This window comes from Mycetomoellerius zeteki, unplaced genomic scaffold, assembly GCF_001594055.1.
Source record: "Mycetomoellerius zeteki isolate Tzet28-1 unplaced genomic scaffold, Tzet1.0 scaffold72, whole genome shotgun sequence".
Taxonomy (NCBI): domain Eukaryota; kingdom Metazoa; phylum Arthropoda; class Insecta; order Hymenoptera; family Formicidae; genus Mycetomoellerius; species Mycetomoellerius zeteki.
In genome coordinates, this window is record NW_017257742.1 from 670,705 (window position 1) to 690,263 (window position 19,559).

General features: G+C 31.2%; 2 protein-coding genes across 2 annotated transcripts in view; one reads left to right on the top strand and one right to left on the bottom strand.

Annotated features, from left to right (window-relative positions):
* Positions 1 to 227: 227 nt before the first annotated feature.
* Positions 228 to 3,638, bottom strand: LOC108729264 (uncharacterized). Its single transcript, XM_018458290.1, has 7 exons — positions 3,563 to 3,638; positions 3,102 to 3,339; positions 2,263 to 2,375; positions 1,835 to 1,954; positions 1,350 to 1,499; positions 1,217 to 1,276; positions 228 to 388 (listed from the first exon to the last, which is right to left on the bottom strand). The coding sequence occupies exons 1-7, from the start codon at positions 3,636 to 3,638 to the stop codon at positions 228 to 230; spliced, it is 918 nt and encodes a 305-aa protein (XP_018313792.1).
* Positions 3,639 to 5,259: 1,621 nt separating this feature from the next.
* The window catches only part of wb (wing blister), a 187,244-nt gene continuing 172,944 nt past the window's right edge, over positions 5,260 to 19,559 (top strand). The window contains exon 1 of the mRNA XM_018458304.1: positions 5,260 to 5,731. Within this exon, the coding sequence (XP_018313806.1) occupies positions 5,599 to 5,731 (133 nt within the window). The 5' untranslated portion in view covers positions 5,260 to 5,598. The remainder of the gene's footprint in view (positions 5,732 to 19,559) is intronic.

The window sequence follows — 19,559 nt, forward strand, 5'->3', positions numbered from 1 at the left end:
TCAGACGACATAACTTAGAAATTGTAATGTCGCCGTACAGTTTCTTTTGATAAACAGATATTTTATTACATTAATTAGGCAATGAATATTAATAATTAATAAGTAATATATCTATCCTTGTAAATACAAATTTTTATTACAATTTAAGGTTTACATAAATCTTCAAGTTTTATAATAAGGTTTTGCATCTTATAGCAAAAAAATAATAATCTAATACATTATAACGCTTAAGAAAAAGAAATCTTACTACTACAATTATCTCTCGGTATATATACACAAGTCAGTACAGGCGGTACTTCGCAAATGCAATCAACACAATTGATATACTCTGAAAACGGCTGTAGTCTGTCTCCAATTTGCATTAGCAAATTACCAAATATGCACATATCTGAAAAAAGGAATATCATATGAATAATTATATTTTCTTAGAATACGATAAATATTAATAGTACGTCAATTATTTTATATCGCACACTTTTCTATATTCAGTAAATTTAATGCGCAATAAAGTGAGTTATATTTTGTAATTAGTTATCATTTTATAGGATCATTTTAATATTAACGTGCCACAGAAATTGATTTTACGATTGTACTTGTTATCCATATGCAATGTTTGTCGCAATTATCTTCTATTTGACGCGATTCACAATACGGTTGTGTAATAAGTTCGCTTGACCGTTCAAATGCGTGTCAATTTTATAATTTATATACTTCACATATTCATATGATTAGCGAATGGCAATCTGTCATGAAGTAATAAATTTTTTTTTCAAATATCCATAAAGTACATTAAAAATATTAATAATGAATGAATTTAAACAAATTAATAAGACAAAAAATTGAGATTTCTTCGACTTTGTTAATATACGCTAGAATTAATTTTATTTTTTATACACATAGATAATACTTCAATTTTCCAAGTTATTAACGTGCTTTAGAATTCGAATTGAATAACGAATGATTTCTTACAGAAACAATATATTATAATATAAATTGATAAAGAAAATATTGCTTACGTTTTTTAAAAGAATAATTAAAATGTATATATAACATAATTGTACATATCATTTAATGCCATGCGAATGTATGTATATATTCTAAATTTCTTAACAAATATAACAGGAATAATTTTTTTATCAGACCGACATAATATTCCGCGAATGCATATAGGATATTACAAAATAAATTTACATTTAAAAATAAATATTAAACATACTAGCATAATTATCCATTATAAAAGGTAATCGGCTAGGAATGACAACGTCATCAGGAACATCTGAAAAATTTAACAAAAATTATGTTAATAACACGGCGACGAAATGTGTACAGCATTCAAATTTCAAACTTACGGCATAACATCGTCTTATAACACGTGTTCTTTTCTGCGTGGTCATTAAAAACTGGAGCACAATTTCGACGAAAATAATCATTGTGACTGAATGCAGGGTGAAGACACGGGGAATGTTTAGGCTTGATACAGAAAGGTGGAATATTTTTACCTAAAATTAGAAAATTCCCAGTTCTAATAGATATTATCTTTATTACAACTTTAGAAATTATATAAGTTACTAACTGTTTGGTGTCACTTTATACCATTTTGTTACTTATCTATCACATAGGTGTTGTATGAAAATATCTTGTAAAAAAATGAAAATATAACAATACATACGTATATTTTTTCAATCGAATTGTCAAATATTAAAGATAACAAGCAAATATATTTTTATTAATAAAAAGGTTTCAGCGTATAAAGTGAAACACATCTCTATAGAGACAATGGCACCGAAAGATTAAAGGCAATGTACATTTATTACATGATAATAATTATTATTACCTTTGTACTCTGGTTGGCAGATGCAAATCAAATCGGGTTCTTCATTCACTACGAAATATTCACCATCACGATACATATGACCGTTTACATCACAAACAGGTATATCTTCCATTCTAACAGCTAAAACATATAAGAAGCATTACTTATACTTTACGATTATACTTTCTATAGTTTTATTTAATTATACATGTGTATATTTATATGACTGACCGGTTAACTAATCTTATCTATAAACTTAAATAATCAAATTTTTATAATAACAAAATGTGATTGTGTTATTAGTTAATTATATATACTTTCTTGAATTTTAATGAAAGTAATTTTTAAATAATAATCAACTGTTAAGAGTGTTGTGAATATACAAAATATATACGAGTAATATAGGACATAATATATACGTGTATACTTTCAATTAAGAATGTACTTACGACAAATTTCTGTCAGATTTTTGCAACATGTTGTTGGGTTTTGCCGTATATAGCAACTATCTTTTACTTCTATTTCGGTACATTTAAAATGGTCCACACAGTGAAACGCAGCACTATATGGATAAATTGCAGTTTAATCAAAAAATTTTAATGATCTTTACACATTTTCTATAAATTAACTGTAATTGATTAAACATTTGATATTTTTACGTGATTAAATACATTTTTTTATATCATATACATCTTTTTTATAAGCTTTACATTGTAAAATGATAGTTTACAGACGAAAAATTTAGATACTCTAAAGTAAATAAGTGACATGTAACTGTTCGATAATCAGAAATCTGGCAAGTAGCTATTACGAATAAAGACAAATCGCTTCAAATATGAAATGCATTTAATATGATAACATATAATTTAAATTAAATAACATCATCTCGTCTGAAATATGAAATGCATAGCAATACGAGCAATAATTTTCGAAAAATTATTATTAATAAGTAATTGATATAAAGAAAATACTCAGCTATTTTTACAAAAATATATAAAATTGCATATTGCAAAATGTGAAAAAAAAAATGTTCTTTAAATATAAAATTTTATAGCTTTTTTTATGGGGGGCATGTATGACAAATAAGCTTAAAATCGTGTTAATCGTGTGTATGTGTGTATTGTTATTATTTTCTTTAGCTATTTTATTTTCATATAATTTATTTATAATATAGACTATCTTGCTCGATAGATTATATATATAATACTGTTAATTATTAAAAATAGTGCATCTGATTTTTTTTTTGGGGTGAAATAATTTAATTTATTTATTTCAATGTCGTACTTACATTTGATTCTTGCTTAATGAGAGTTTGCAAATGCATGAGACATCGCAAACATTTGAATCCTTACTGTTAAGGAATTGGTTAGGATTATATGTACGACCGTTGATGTAACACTTATCTCTAGATCTTTGTTTGATATGGTTACAGTTGAACCTTTTCGGGCAATTGTCCTCGTCGTCGTATATTGGCGTGCACCCGAGATCCTTATAATACGTCAATGGACCCAGGCATTCAGATGTGTCTTTACGAAAAAGAAATATCGAAAAAAAAGTTCAACAATTATAAACGGATAAAATTAATTCGCATCACGTAGGTTTTCTATTTTTTCTATTACTAATTATATTATCAGTCTATCGATGTGATATTTGGCTAATTTTATATGGAAGTGTCAGGTTCTAAATATAGTTAAAGCATAATGACTCAAGCGATAAAGAATGAGATATTGATTTTTCTTTTCGATTTACCTTGATCAACTGCAACAATGGCGGCGACGAACGCCACGTAGACGCACAATTGAACACAAACACGTGTGCATCCCATGATCGCATCCAACACACGCAAATACGTTATAGACTGCGTGTCCGCATTACATTATTTACACTCTTGCGACTACCGATTCGAGAAGGGTTGCGAGGATGTGAAGGAACATACGTGAGAAGTTTAAAAATAAATATAAGAAAAAGAAGTCTAAATAGAAAGAATAGTATAGAAGAATTTAAACGTTGTATACAATCCATATAAATATTTAGAGTTATAATCATATATGTTTTGATCAGTACAAAGAACAGTGTGTGTGTGGAAGATATCTTCATTTTTAAACGAATTTAAAATCTGTATTTTTAAACGAGGGGGTAACTTAATGTAATCGTAGGACAGAATCCTCGAAATCATTATAAAATTCATATGAAATCTCTATGTATAATCTGATAATTACATATGCAACCACAAGAAATCATTGTATAATATTAAATAAAATCGTATATTTTACCAAATTACTTCATATGTAGTGAAAAAAATTATTTGTAATCAGATAAAATCATATGAAATCATGTAATCTGTGGTACAATCTTTCAGCTGATTACTCCCCCGTTTTTAAAACTTTTCATTAAAAGCGCAATTGCGTGTTAAACATTTATGCCCTTATTCATAATTAGACCTTGTACTTAAGGCTTCCTTAAATTTATCTTTAGATGTTCAGTAGCCAATGAAATAATTCGTAGAGTATCTAAAGATAAATTTAAGGAAGCCTTAAATATAAGGCATGACTATGAATACAGGCATTAATTACAATAAAATTCTTGTATTATTATAATACGTCGTTCATAAAAAATTAAGAATTAATTTAATTTCGGGTAATAGACAAAAAAAATTAATGTCCTTTGTGCGTGTCTCGAGTCTGAGGCGTAATCGTTTTTTGGAAGTATAACGCTCGCTGCTTGAATGTGAGAGGGGTGGGAGTGACCGCGCGGAGCTCGGTGGTGACTCGGCGCTTGCTTCAGTTAGTTCGCTCGCGACCTTCACGTCGGTAGTGCCGGAGCGTCGCTGGCGGGTTTTTTCCTTCTTTCTCGCGTGCGGCTAGTTTCTCGGTTCAGAATTTTGGAGTAATCTCTCTCTGTGAAAAGTGTGGCGCCCATTCCCGCAGACGGATGTTCCCGCGTGGACGGAAAGAAAGTAAGACATTAAATTTCTACTAATTCATATACGTTATACGTGCGAGATCGCCAACCACCGTGGTGGCGTGTCGCGTGGTGCGGTGGTGATTTCTTCTCGTCATCTACACTCGGAGGAGCAGAGTGAATGCGCGCCGGTAAGATTCCTCGTCTCCGAGAGCAACAAGTGAGCGCGTTCGGAAATATCTGTCGAATTTTTCGATCCTGCGCGTCGGCCGCGAATTCGAAGCGCGGAGCAGTGAATCGCACTCGTGGCTAAGTTCAGGTGATTCGAGTTTTCGCTTCCGCGGAAACGTTCGCGTCGTGTTCGTCATTTCGGAATATCGCTGGGGGGGAAATTCGTGAGTGCGTGACATCGAGAATCAAATCTGACGTGTCATTGGATTAACGTGTGCCGACGGCGAAGAGGGAGGTGCGGCGCGTAGCGTCGCTCTGAAGTTGTCCGATGGAGACGAGATAACGCGGCGATAATCGTTCCGGAAATCTCGTCGTGTAATGCGTTTCGGTATGATCGAGTGGGGTTCAGAAATTCGCGATAATCGTCGACGAATCGTCAGCGAAACGGAAGCGCGACGACGAGGTGTGGATAAGTTGCTGACTTCCGCGCGCGATCTATCATCACGAGGCGATCAACATGGCGATACAATAATGCGACGCGAATCGATGAATGACGAGAGTCGGAGCGGAGTGAGACAGTAATTTTTCACTCGGCGTTTTTCTTTTTTATTCTCTTTTTCTCCATTCGACGATTTACGGACTATGTGAGTGCCTCCTGTCAATGATCGCCTTTGTTCGGTGGTGTCAAGGAATTATAGGAATCCTCGTGGACCATGGCCACTGCCACGAAGAAGGGACATGCTGGCAACGTCACGTTACGCCTCCTCGTTGTTGTCTTCTCGTTGTTCCTGAGCGACCTGAAAACAGCCGTCCAAGCACGCGGGTTTAGACACAGTCTTAAACAAGGTAAATATCTCCTATTTGCTACGCTAAAAAATTTACTAAATTTTAATAAATATTTAGTTGAATAATAAAATATTAAAATATTAAATACTAAATGTAAACATATATTTATTTGGTATAAGAACCATTAATTTGATTTAAAAATCGTTTTATTTATTATAGATAAATGTTTCATTAGTATTATTTAAACAAATATTAAAATTTAGAAATTTTTTAAGATATATTTATTGCTTTTAGTCTTCTAAGATAATCTGATTTAGTGTTTTTGAATCATAATATTCGGCATCGAATAATTTTATTGAATAAACATAAATAAATGTATATTTTAATTTTCATGCTTTTTAATGACAAAGTTTTTTATGTTTTGAATATTTTTTTTATTATAAATTTCTACAGTTGACTTCTGTCAATTAAATGCGTCTTGGAAGAAACTTTAGAGAACAATGAAACAATCATAATTTAGAGAGTTATTATTTTATAATTATTTCTGAAATTTTAGCATTAATTTATTCATTGCATTACGAATAAAAGTTTTTTTTAAAGAAATAATTTAAAAAACATTGATCCAAGAGCAGTTTTAGAAATGCAATAAATATTATTAAAAAGAAATAAGGAAATAATAAAATTTTAACTTTGATATATTCGAAAGTAAAATGAAATTTTATACTGATATGATACAATCAAAATCAAATATTGATATAATAACTGGAGATTATTGAATTTCAAACAATATCTATATTTTTATTGAAGTTATAATATTTTATTTGTTCTAATTGCAATGTGTTATTTAAAATAGAAAATTTTGTTTTATTTATATAACATTTTAGTCTATAAAAAATTAAGATATTCTGTATGTTACAAATTATTTTATTTTTTGAAGACATATTATACGTTTTCTTTCTTTGGTTGTATTCGACAGAAAAATCAGCTTTGTAATTGTTATAAGATTTCTTAATATGATTGGTTTATACAGATCCAGTGATGAACTATAAAAGGTAAGACCGGTTATATCAAAGAATTTTATAATTGCAAAGCTGTTTGTTCTGCTAAACACAGCCATCTGATGCGATTTATATTTTCATTCTGATTCATTTTATTGAACTATTTCGAACTTTTTGACATACTTCGCACGATGAGATCTTTATTTCCATTTATGCATGTATGCCTTTTAAATGCAGATTACGATATCATTGCCATGCGGCCACTGACGCGTTATGGCGTTCGGATTTGCATAAGACGTAAATATTACACATACGCGTAGAATACAATCATTTGTCCGTAACGTATATATTGAACGTTATTCAAATTGTGGTGCAGTAACAAAACGCCTCGAGCTTGTCGCGATTGAATTTTAGTGGGAGCAAACTGCCTGCTTTTAAGAAAATCAATGCTGTTTTATGCACTGTAACATGTTCATATATATTTATATGTATATCATATTTATGCACATAATTTTTTTACACTAATACAATTACCAATTCTTTACATAAATCATAGTCAAATATTATTAATAAATTATTTAAAACCTTCAGCTTCAATCAACCATAATTGTATCGGGGACATTCGCGAATGAAGTTGAAGGCATTGAATAATGAAGACAATCAATAATATATTCAACTGTAATTAATGTATGTAATCGGTTGATTGAAGCTGAAGGTTTTGAATAATTTATGAATAATATTTGACTATGATCTATATTATATATTTTCATAGAAATATATACTTTAATAAAAGATACATAGGTAATTATTTTTAAATATGATAACGTTCATCGTTACACTTTAACTAATAATATTATAGAAGTACCAAGGTTCTCACATTTAAATAGAAAATCAAGTAAATGAATTACTATGAAAATAAAAAAAGTGATGAAAAACCAAATATTTCATCAACATAAAGGATATAATTATTAAAAAGTCAATAAATTTTAGAATCTTGTCTTTCACAAAAATATTAATCTAAAAAATAAAAACGATCGCTCAATATTTCTACATGGAAAAAAATTTTTTATTGAAAATGAACGAACGAAAAGATTCTGATCGTATCAATCAGAATTCTAGTTATCTCAATTAGAATTATGATAGATTCAACCAGAAAATTTCGATTTGTCCATTTTTAACCGGAATTCTAATTAATGCAACCAGACCCTTTTTCTAATATAGTGTTAAATGTTCAATCGCCATCTCATAAATTATTTTCTAACGTCTCGGTCAGCACGGAAGTTAATTAACCGATAAATCTTGCACCGGATTGCACTTTTGAGACACGATCCATGTGCATAACGACACCCACGCGATGCTGCGCCACGTATCCCCCGATGATATTTTCCCCGAGATTAAATCTCTCGCACTGCGTGGCGCCTCTTGTGGTTTTCTCTCGCGATAACGTGTAATCTCGCTTTTTAAATTTTCGGCTGGTTTCCGGCATGACACGAGGCAAAAACTATGCAGTCCCGGACGTGATGCGTGTGCGGTCTTTTAAAATATTGCCTTTCGGAATTTTCATTCCGACCGAATCCCGCGCGACCTCGTAAAACGTGTGTCTGGTCCGAGAATATTAAGCGTCAGGACATTCCTCAGCCTCCTTCTTCTCTTTGGGGGTCTCTTTGCTTTATATTTAGCAACACGACGACGACCGCCTCGAATCTCCACCGTAGGGCGCATCGCGAGTGCGAACGCACCCTTTTACCTCGTTACTCCAGGGCGATCAAAGGCGGTCTCTCTCAGGGATATCGATTCTCTCATATCGGCGATATCGCGTGTAACGTGCGCACTCGAACGATGAGTAACAAAAATGCCGAGAGACAGGAGAAACACATGGAGAGAGAAAGCGCGAAGAGGGTAAAGCGTTTCCGGCCGGTGTAATTTAATGTAATTTATGAGCGGCTGGACTTATCCGCGGAGGATTTATTGTAGACACGTATAAATAAAGAAATCGTATCAGTATACATGTATATCGATTAATTAATATCTGTTTGAAAGTAGTAATTAATGGCAATTTAATATTTAAAAAAATTTTTCGATATTTTGTTAGGTTTAAAGCTTTTAAAGTAACAAAATATACATGATATTCTTCTCTAAAAATTATATGTCAAATTATTAGAAAAGAGTATCCCCCATTTTTGAAAATAATTTGAGTAATTATTTAAACAAATTTGGTATTACAGTGATCGAAATTTTTCCTACAATTTTTCATACAGCATTCCGAGATTATAAAGTAACTTTTGCATATTAAGTTTGTCATATTTTTCAAGATAATCGAAAAAAATTCCATTTGTGCTCTAAGAGGATCATTTACATATAGCTTTTAAATTTTGATTGCGATTGTATCGATAACTCGAAACTGCAAAAGAAGTATCCGAGATTCCTTTATATAGCAATGTATTACGTCGTTCTAGATCGTTGTGTTTTGATGACGTTCTCTTGAAACGTTTTGACCGTTCAGTAGCTCGTTTATGGGGTAATTAACAGCCGATTAACGACCACAGTTGAGCCACCGAGAGTAATTAACTTTGGTAGATGCTTTCGTCTTTTGTATCGTTTACGTTCTTGCTTTTCATCTCTTTCTCTCTCTCTCTCTCTCTCTCTCTCTCTCTCTCTCTTGCTCTTGCTCTTGCTCTTGCTCTTTTCCTTGTCCTTTCTTTTTTTCTCTTTCGATTTTAAGCCTCTTAGATGCCTCTCTTTTAAGAGGCAGAGCCGCGCGAGAAATACATTTTTAATGACACTTACGCGATGACGGTGCGGCTCTCTCGTATCGATAAATAAAAATAACGCGTGATAATTAACGTTCACCGTTGGCTGCCTCTTCGACGCGAGATGCGATCGATCGATCGATCGCACACGTAGCCGAGCAGAGTCGCGCCGCCTCCGATCGGATCTTTAAGATATCGAGATCAAACGGCGCACTCGCACCAGCCCGCTTGTATGTTGCTTCCTGTTTCTGCAATCCAGTCGATCGGTTCGCATACCGAGTGGCAAACGCAAATTTCACTCCGGAATATTGCGAAATGTATTCCTCTATCCTGCCGCGCATGTAGCATACAATACGCATAGCATATCGTGTTTGCCATCGTGTTGGGTCTTGCTTTGTACTCACGTTTAGTCGACTGGCTGAATGCTTAAGCTTGTTTATGTAGATTTTTCTTCGTATAGTTCTATGAGCAAAACATGAAATAAAATATAAATAAACAATATATATAAAAAACAGTTTTGTAACATATCTAGATATAAGTACCTACACCCAGAGAAAGGTTTCTTTCATTCAAAGAAATGTTTCTTTGCTATACGGTTAAAGAAAAAATTTCTTTGATTTGAACGTCATTTCTTTGATTTGAAAATAATTTTTTTCTTTAACCGTATAGCAAAGAAACATTTCTTTGAATCGAAGAAACCTTTCTCTGGATGTAGGAATTTTAGCAGTATTGTGAGTGCATTACCTAAGTCCTTATAAGCGGAAATAACTGTATCTGAATACCTTTTTGTAGAGTACCTTTTAAATTTAGATACGTAGGTACAAGATATTTTTTATCTATATATTATGTTATTATATCATAAACTTAATTTTAACCCCTAGAATCTACTTTCTGATACAATATTTGAAACACGGATTAAAAAAAACATGACAAATGACAATTATTCAAATATTAAGTACTGCATAAGTAATAGTTTAATGTAAAATAAAATTCCTTTATGCAGTTTGTTTTCTTTTAATAAGAAATACCTAAAAAAAAATTAAATCTTTCAGATACTTCTTAACTTCTATACTGTACCTTTGTCTGTACCTAAATAATATTTTTAAATTGCATCTGTACCTCTGTAACTAAATACTGTTCTCACATAATACCTATATCTTGACCTTTTAAAAAGTATCTGTTACAACACTGATTTTTAAAATAATAAATAAAATGATAAAAAACATGATTTTTAAAATAAAGTCAACTAGAAAGATGTGGCATGACAGATATACATATAAAATATAAGAATACTCTTATTTTTAAAATTTCCTTTAATGCTTTATTTAATATTTGTAAAACTATTTAGAATAATTTTAAAGCCTTTCTATCAAATTTTTTTATAAATAGTATATTATAGAATAATTAATAATTATTACGTTAGGTGACCTGTGTTTATATAAACTCTAATATTTTACATTTTCAATATCTACATCAACTAATAGTTATATGTAATTTCTGATTATCTATATATATAAAACTGACAATAGATAATATCTATCATACAGATATAATTTTTATCATTGAAATTAATGCACTATATCATGTGTGTTTCCTCATTGGTCTCATTTCCTGTTTCTAAGATGCAATCTATGGGTAACGATTAAAGCACCTAAAGCGATATTGTGTATGCAATCGTTATGAAATGTACTTGTGCGCATTGATCATGTTCGCATGCTTGGATTATTTGGAAAATTTTATAATTTTGTAACTGCATATTACACAATTTCAAATTTATGTTTTTATGCCTTTACTTTCGACGAAATTTATACTGTGCCTTTAAAATTATTATCTGATAATTGGCGTTCGATCGCATGTAACATTTTGACTCCGTCAATTTGATGAATCAGATAATGCAATTTCTTCTCGTGCGATTTTCGGGCAACATCAGGCCACGCGAGAGAAACGATAATGAAGCGACTGGCTGAATCAAATAAAGATAAAGGGATAAAGACTCCCTCAAGTTGTCGAGACGTAGAAGGCGGTACCCAGACTCTATCTAAACGACGAGGTTTCGCCCGAGGGGGGATCATTAATTTAATTAGTTTCGGAGAAAGAACGGATTTAATCATTTGCTCCGATGGATCGACGTGAATGCTCGTTGTTCGGACTTGGAGAAGCGGGCGTTTCTACTTTAACATCTGTTGCGTTTGATCATCAGTTATCTTAAAGAGCATTTAACGGGGAAATTTAAAGGGAAATCGATGAAATCGATGAATTATCGGTATTAAAAATTTGTCTTGAATTAATCTTGATTGATTGTTTCTTCGTGACAGTTGGCATACTTTCTGATTAATTCAATAATAGTCTGTATAATTTCCTTTTTACAAGAAATACATCTATATGTATAGTGCAGCCTGATGTTCTATGCAATGTTCATTTCGATTTATTCATTAACCTCATTTGTTAATTAGAAATATTGTAACTAATCAAAAAAAGAACCTATTTTTTAAAGATTGATATATAAGTTGATGATGATAAATATGTGTATTGATTTTTATTTAATTAAGCAACAAATGTAATGTTTTATGCTGTAACTAAAATTTCCAAGCGCAACTAAAGAACGGACAGTTTTGCTAAAGATATCCAAAATTGAACTAGATACAAATCTGAAAATAATTTTGTTGGACTATCAAAATATCTATGTAAGGCGCTCAAACTGGCTGTTAGATATAAAACTTTTTGCAGCATTGCTCATCATACTTGAAATTTCCATGTAATTATTTTGATAGCTAACAAAATTATTTTTAAATTTGTATCCACAATTAAATTTTTTAATACTTCAACAAAATCGTTCTTTCCGAGAAGTTTTTCGTTTTTTCTGACCGCACTTAGTATCGATCTCGAGGATTGGTTTGCAACAACAGGCGTCAATCACTTTGAAATACGTCAGTAACGACATAAACGATTCGCGGTCGACGTTACGTAGCGCACCTGGCACTTTTCGAAGCCGACGCAACGTCCGTCCGAAATCTCTGCGCCGTTCTCGAAATAATCCCATTCTCGTTTCGCGCGCGCTTCTCGTTTTGTTCCTGTTTAAATGCCAGGCCGACCCGGGCATGTAAAGTAACACTGCCGGCGTGTACGTGCTCGGAGTACCGAGGGTTCTATGGGATCACGTGGATTCGCGGCCAGGCCCTTTAAGGGAATGTGAGACCGACCATGACAAGGGCGATCCACTTGAACTATAAACCGTGATCTTCGAAGCTATTAAAATCCTTCATTATTAATTACTCTCGAACATTTTTCTCATTAAAGCAGAATTTCTTCATTCATGAAATCTTGATGATTGAACGCATTTTTTTCTACGAAAAATCGATATGTGAACGAAGTCTGATACAAATGTATTTTTCGCTTCTAGAACAAATATGTTAAAGAAGAATATGTATAAGAAAAAAGATTATTCTGAATAAAAATTAATATTTTGAATTTTAATATAAATCGAAATTCGTGGGTATTAGTTAATTAAATAATAAATGTGCGACTAAGAATAAAACTAATCCCCGTTTAAATAATATCATCTTTAGTAAATATCATGAATTTTTTTTAGATACCAATTACATTGGTATGTATGTTTTACCGTAGATATTTTAGGACGCTTCCGGTGTTAGACATGTCTGTTTGAGAGACGTATCAATTATCGACGAGTCGTGCGCCACTGTTCTTAATTGGTTCGGACGAAATTAGTTCAAACATGTCTACCGGCAATCCTTTTTCGGTCGGATCGCTTGTTACCGATCGAACGACAATAATTTCCGTTTCAAGATAACGAAATTCGCTCATTATTATGTTTTCCTGTATATGCCAGTTACTTTGCAATAAAATTTGATATTAAAATCGCGAAATGCCACGAGTTAATAAGAGGATTCCTATATTAACAGGCTTATATTGCGCAAGAATTGATTCTCAGAACGAGGTGAACCGTGCCAAATATAATTTACTGGAAGTCTTAATATGATAATTTTGAAAATGCTCTGAAAGAACAGTTTATTTTATGCAAAATATGGCTTAATCTGAAAATCATAATTAATTATTCATTCGGTTAATTGGAATTTATGGTAGTTTTATTTTTTGAAATTCATGATATGTCCGAGATTGAAATAGAACGATAGCAATGATATCTACAAATAACAGATGACTTTACGATAGAAAGTTTATAATTTGTCGTAATTAATGCACATGTGATTATTCATTAAATTGAAATACTAATTTAGTAAATAAATCGATTATAGATTTTATTACACCAATGCAATTGTAATCATCATAATAATCGCAATCATTACTGATATAACATGATTGTACCCACATAGGTGATAAAATGAATGGACATTTTCGCGTTGATATAGCACGACTTCGTGGACTACAATGTACTGCGTGTATCTGAGAAGCTCTGCAAAAGATTCTGTGAAAGACTCTCTCTTTCATGAAAGACTCCGTTCTGTTTCGAATTCTACATTCAACAAATCGATTATTCATTCGGTCATCGATGGTAATGCTTCATGTTTACCAAATGCCCAAGTTTACGCACGATTCAATTTAAAAAGTTGCTTTTGTACTACATGTTATCTGTACTTGCTTTGACAGTATACAAGGTGTTTGGAAAGTAATGAAAAATTTTTCGCATAGGGGCATAATGGACTAAACTGAGAAGAAAAGTCCTCTACCATTTTATAATTTTCGCAATAGTTAAGAAGATATTAATTACTAAAAATTGTCGAAAATTGGTCTTCAATAATTTTTTACTCAAATACTATTAACTTTACAGAAAAACTGTAAGAGACAAAAATTGTTTATTTTCTTCTCATAAGGTTCTGAGAATTTTTTCAAAATTTTTTAATATCGTATTTTCCCATGTTGGTAAAAATAAGAAAATGCAATACTAGAAACTTGATAAAAAATTCTGAAAAAATTCTTAGAGCTTTATGAATAAAAAATAAACAATTTTTATCTCTTTCAGTTTTTCTGTAAAGTTGATAGTATTTGAGTAAAAAATGATTGAAGACCAATTTTCGATAATTTTTAGTAATTAATATCTTGTTAACTATTGCGAAAATTGTAAAATGGTACAGGACTTTTCTTCTCAGTTTAATCCATTCTATCCGAAAGATTTTTCATCACTTTCCAAACACCCTGTATATACTAAAATTATATTACATGGAAAGAATGATTTTGTTCAAGTATCTAAAAATTTAGTTAGATATATATACGGACATAAAAATAATTTTATTGAACCATCAAAATAATTATGCAGAACGTTTAAGTATTGATGCAAAATGTTGCTAAAAGTTTTAACATTCTAGCAATCAGTTTGAACATTCTGCATAAGTATTTTGACGGTCTAAACAAAATTATTTTCAGATCTGTATTTAACTAAATTTTTATATATTTCAGCAAAATTATTCTGCGAATTTATTAATACATAAGTATTTTAACTGCATGAAATTTCGCAGAATGTCACATGATTGATAATGTACGTACGTAATGATAGTGCAAAATATGTATAATAATAATAATTTAATTTCATGTTAGTAATAATATTTCTTTTTATTTTTATTTTCGGAAAATTTAAATGTAAAATGATAGGTGAATGATTGCAGCTGAATAATTCTCATTAGGTTTTTGCTTTCAACGGTATCGGCATTTCCACTTATGTCAATCGCGCTTGGTTGTATTTCAATCGAGCTTTACGACGCATATTATGTCGCTTAATCAAAACTGCGGAGGCGATACACGGTTACGAATGAATATGATTAATGAAAAATATAAAAATCGTCGAACGATGGTGATAGAGCTCGATCTAGGAACGGAACGATTTGTGCACCTTCGGGTTGATTGATTAAATAACAATACGTCATAAGGCAAATGCTGTTACGGTATCTACGCCACATGAACGTCCATATCGGCATGAACGTAAAGTTCTCTCAGTATGAGGAATTTACGACGTGCTCTTTCCTCTCTATTTCTTTTTCGTAATAAAAACATTCTCTGGAAGAAATAAAAGAAGGAATGAATTACCGTCATTTACGACAGCTTGTATTCATAAATACGGTAATGTAAATTACACATTTAAAGAAGCTGTTACTTTGTCGTCTAGTACAATATATCGATACGTTTAAAAGTTATTTTTCTTGCAAAATATTAGTGTTCGAATATATTTTCATGTAATATTTAATTTTAAATTAATTTAATTTTAATTTATATTACATATTTAAAACAGTTAATTGATGGACTTTTATTTATTTTGAAATCAGTTTTATTTATCTTGTTGAGATTCCTAAAATCTTTACTATTGTCTAAGATTTTTACATATATTTACATATGTTTATATTCATATTATAAATATAAAATAAGGTATAACACTATTTAATGACAAATGCCTTTATAAGAAATATGCAAAGGTATAATAAACTTAAGAGACCTTTTACCAGCACACATAATAGAATATGTAGAATGTATTGAGTCCACCTGAAGAAATTGCAGTCGTATTCTCGCAGCACAGATAATATATTGCTACCTCCTGGTGAGTTTGTGGATCGTGTGATCCTTCTTTATGGTTACGAGCGTGACATCTTATTTTTTCCATCCGCTATGCGCGCGGTTGCCTAATGGATTTCATCTCGCCTTTGAAAGCAAATCGATCTGGAAGCTCGAGAATAATTTCGAGGATCGTTCTCGGCTCCATTGACATTCAATACGATGACCGCGATACCTCCCACCGTTTTATGATGAGTGTGATCTTTTCTTATAGGCCGTGGTGTCTTCATTTTCATCGTTTCTTCCACCCGAATCTTTAATCAGAACTTTTATATTTCACTCAAGATAACTTTTGCAATCTCCAACTTGAAATTATTTTTTATAATAAAAATTTTATCTCGTTACTTAAACAATGAATTTTATACAATGTGTTAAGTACAATTTTTGTTTTCACACAAAAAAATAGTAGGTTAATTCTTTAATTAAAATATACAAATTAATTAATTTTTTAATTTCTAATTTAGATAATTTCTATCTTGTTATTTGTAAAAGAAGAATAGGCTAAAAGAATAAAACAAAAATAAAGCAGCATTTATTTTATATATATGAAATATTCATTAAAAAAAAGAAACTGAATGAGAAACATAATAACAATTTTTTATTTTGATTAATAACGCTCGCTCGCGTATTTATCATATTTTAGAAGTGCACAAACTTGATCTAGAAATTCATAAGTAGAAACACTTTAAAACGAAAACGGAATAGTAATAGGCATGATTCATGGCAGTGGGATTTGACAGCTTCGTCCGGCGACTCTTGCCTCTGATTGCAATGTCGCATTAAGCCAGCAAAATCCGGGTTCGTAAGGACTATTTATACCGATTCACGACAAGCACAAACGCTATATACTTATTTACTTTCTACACTATCTTATTTCTCGTAGCATCTTTCAAGAATATTTCTAAGAGTAAGTGAAGCTCCTCTTGACATGCAGTATTCTCGAAGAGTTCTCTGATATGAATATTGATTATTAGCATAGATGATTAGTTAAGAATATCTGAATGAAAAAAGCGGTTTTGCCGTTATTTAAAGTATTTAAAGTATTTGAAAATTTAGCTAGATGTACGTCTGAAAATAATTTGTTGGACTATCAAAATAATTATGTAAAACGCTTAAACTGATTGATAGAATGTCAAAATTTTTTGCATTCCTCATACTTGAATTTCCTACAATTATTTTGATGGTCGAATAAAATTATTTTCAGATCTATGTCTACCTAAAATTTTAGATAATTTAGCAAAATCGTTCTTTTTGTGTGAGATTAATTTATTGTTTCATGTCATTCTCTTTCATCAATATATTCGTAATAAAATACTTAATATCTATATTAATTATTTATATTAATTATATTTATAATAATTATAATTAATACTTAATAATAATTGGACTCTATAATTCGAAAAATGATGTGATTAAAATTTCAATAATTTATTTTTAGTTTAAGTATACAATATGAATAATAGAAATTTTAGATTAATGTGTGACGGATTTATTTACGAAAATAGCAGCGTTGTTTTGATGGTTTCAACCTTTCGCGTGTCAAAAGAAAAATATGCTCCAGTTATGATTTGTCGAGTTTACGCGTGTTTTATTCACTTTGAACCGGAAACGGAAGGTATAGTCTCGCAATAAAAGGGGGAAATCCTTGCGTGTAAAACTCACTCACTCACTCGTTCTATTTCATAAATAGTTTGTGTCGTGTGGCGGGAAGTCTTGCCAGATGTTGCCAGATGAATTGAGCTTCTTTTTGCATCCATAATTTGGACTCGTTAATGTCCAAATTATTTTACAATAACTGACGACTCCAAAATTGTTTGATCGGTATATTTAGTCGAAAGTAGGTAAAGCAATTCTGATTCTTTAATGTATTGCACGTTATGTTTAAGCTATACAGGATTTACAGACTCCCCATACAATTTTGCTGTTAATATGCGAACGGTAATAGCGATCGCATGGTAGCAATGATGAGGTGAGATGGTTACCTATACGTATCCCTTGCAAAACCGGCAACTGGCCTTTGACGGAATACAAATTGTCCCGAGGACACGCGGCGATCGCGTCGACGGCGTCGATAGCCATCGACAAGCTGCAGGAAACTGCGCAAGTAATCGTTCAAGAATTGCCGCAAGAGGCTATCCGCGCATGATTGACGCGGATCGCTCGGAATATAAATTCAACATTAACGATAATAGTCACGACTTAAGAATGCTAATTCTGAAAAAGAAGAAGAAAATCATCTTGCATGATAAATAAATAGAATATCAATTTTGATAATTTCCTGTATATTTTCTGATAATTTTCTGCAGCACACACTATGGTACCTTCACACATACACATTTTTACAATATAAATCTAAAGCCGATTTTTTTTGAGAAAATTACTATAAATATAGGGGAAAGTTGCCGCAAATGCATACTGGTCGCCTAAATCGTACCTCTTCAATATTTTATATTATTAGTTAATATAGGCAATCTTTAATAACAATAATATAAAATATATGAGAAATGAGTAATATAGACAAAAATATAATAGCCTACATCTTGTTTTATGGATGTTAGCGACGTTTTAAAAAATCAGGTCTGATATTAATTTTTAATCAACTTATGTGGCTAATAACAACGCGATCATCCAATTTTATTATAAATTTTTGTATTTTTATAAAAGAAGATTTATTGTTAAGTATTTTACATTCACAATATGTACATATTTGTAACCATTGTAAAGATTAAATCGATATTTTTACAAAATTCATCAAGTTTCCTGAATCGTACCATTAAAAGATAAGGCTGATAACTGACAATAATAAAACTAATAATTGATATTAATATAAATATTAAGTGCAAAAATATATTTAAGCAAATTTTTTTTGGTGTCATTTGTTTTATTATTATTGTCATTTATAATAATTATAAAATATTTGATTTTCTTCAATAAATTATTAAAATTAGGTATTAATTAATTGTTAGGTATTAGTTAACGATTTATTTTATTAATCTTATATTTTTAATTGTTTTCATTCATAAATTCAATACTTTCAAAGGAAATACGATAAAAAATACCTATAAGTACGAAGCGACCGGTTGTCTAAATCGTACCTTTTGCAGCATGTTACAAAAAGATTTATAACAAATTAATTTGTTATTGGTGAAAAGTTAAACATGTAATAATAAGCGTCCAAAACCTCAAGCTACAATTTCTAATGTTCATTTGCATACAAAACAGTACCAAATGGAAAATATAATAAAAAATAGGTTAAGTACGCATTCGGCAACTTTCCTCTATATTTTTTTACGTTTTGATATTTACTATCGAATTTTTTTCCTAGTGAGAATTATTTATAATTATTTGTTCCTCATGCAATATTTCTTTTTTTACACATTAGCAAATTTGTTAGCGTTGCATTTTTGTTGTTGGACCACGAAGTTGATGCATTGGGAATAAATTTCCGAGCTCTTTGCCGAAGTTCACGTTCGAGGACGCGTAAAATCGATAACCCAAGATACCAAATTGGATGTTACGACCGTAATAACCTCGAATTACATGAAACGACCGGCAATGGCGCGCGGT

What these genes read in the sequence shown, in the direction of transcription:
- LOC108729264 (XM_018458290.1), bottom strand. Translation starts at nt 3,638, where the DNA reads ATGGGATGCACACGTGTTTGTGTTCAATTGTGCGTCTACGTGGCGTTC. An exon ending in TCATTAAGCAAGAATCAAAT is followed by an intron (nt 2,376 to 3,101) that starts GTAAGTACGACA and finishes TTATCCATATAG; the next exon opens with TGCTGCGTTTCACTGTGTGG. An exon ending in CTGCCAACCAGAGTACAAAG is followed by an intron (nt 1,500 to 1,834) that starts GTAATAATAATT and finishes TTCTAATTTTAG; the next exon opens with GTAAAAATATTCCACCTTTC.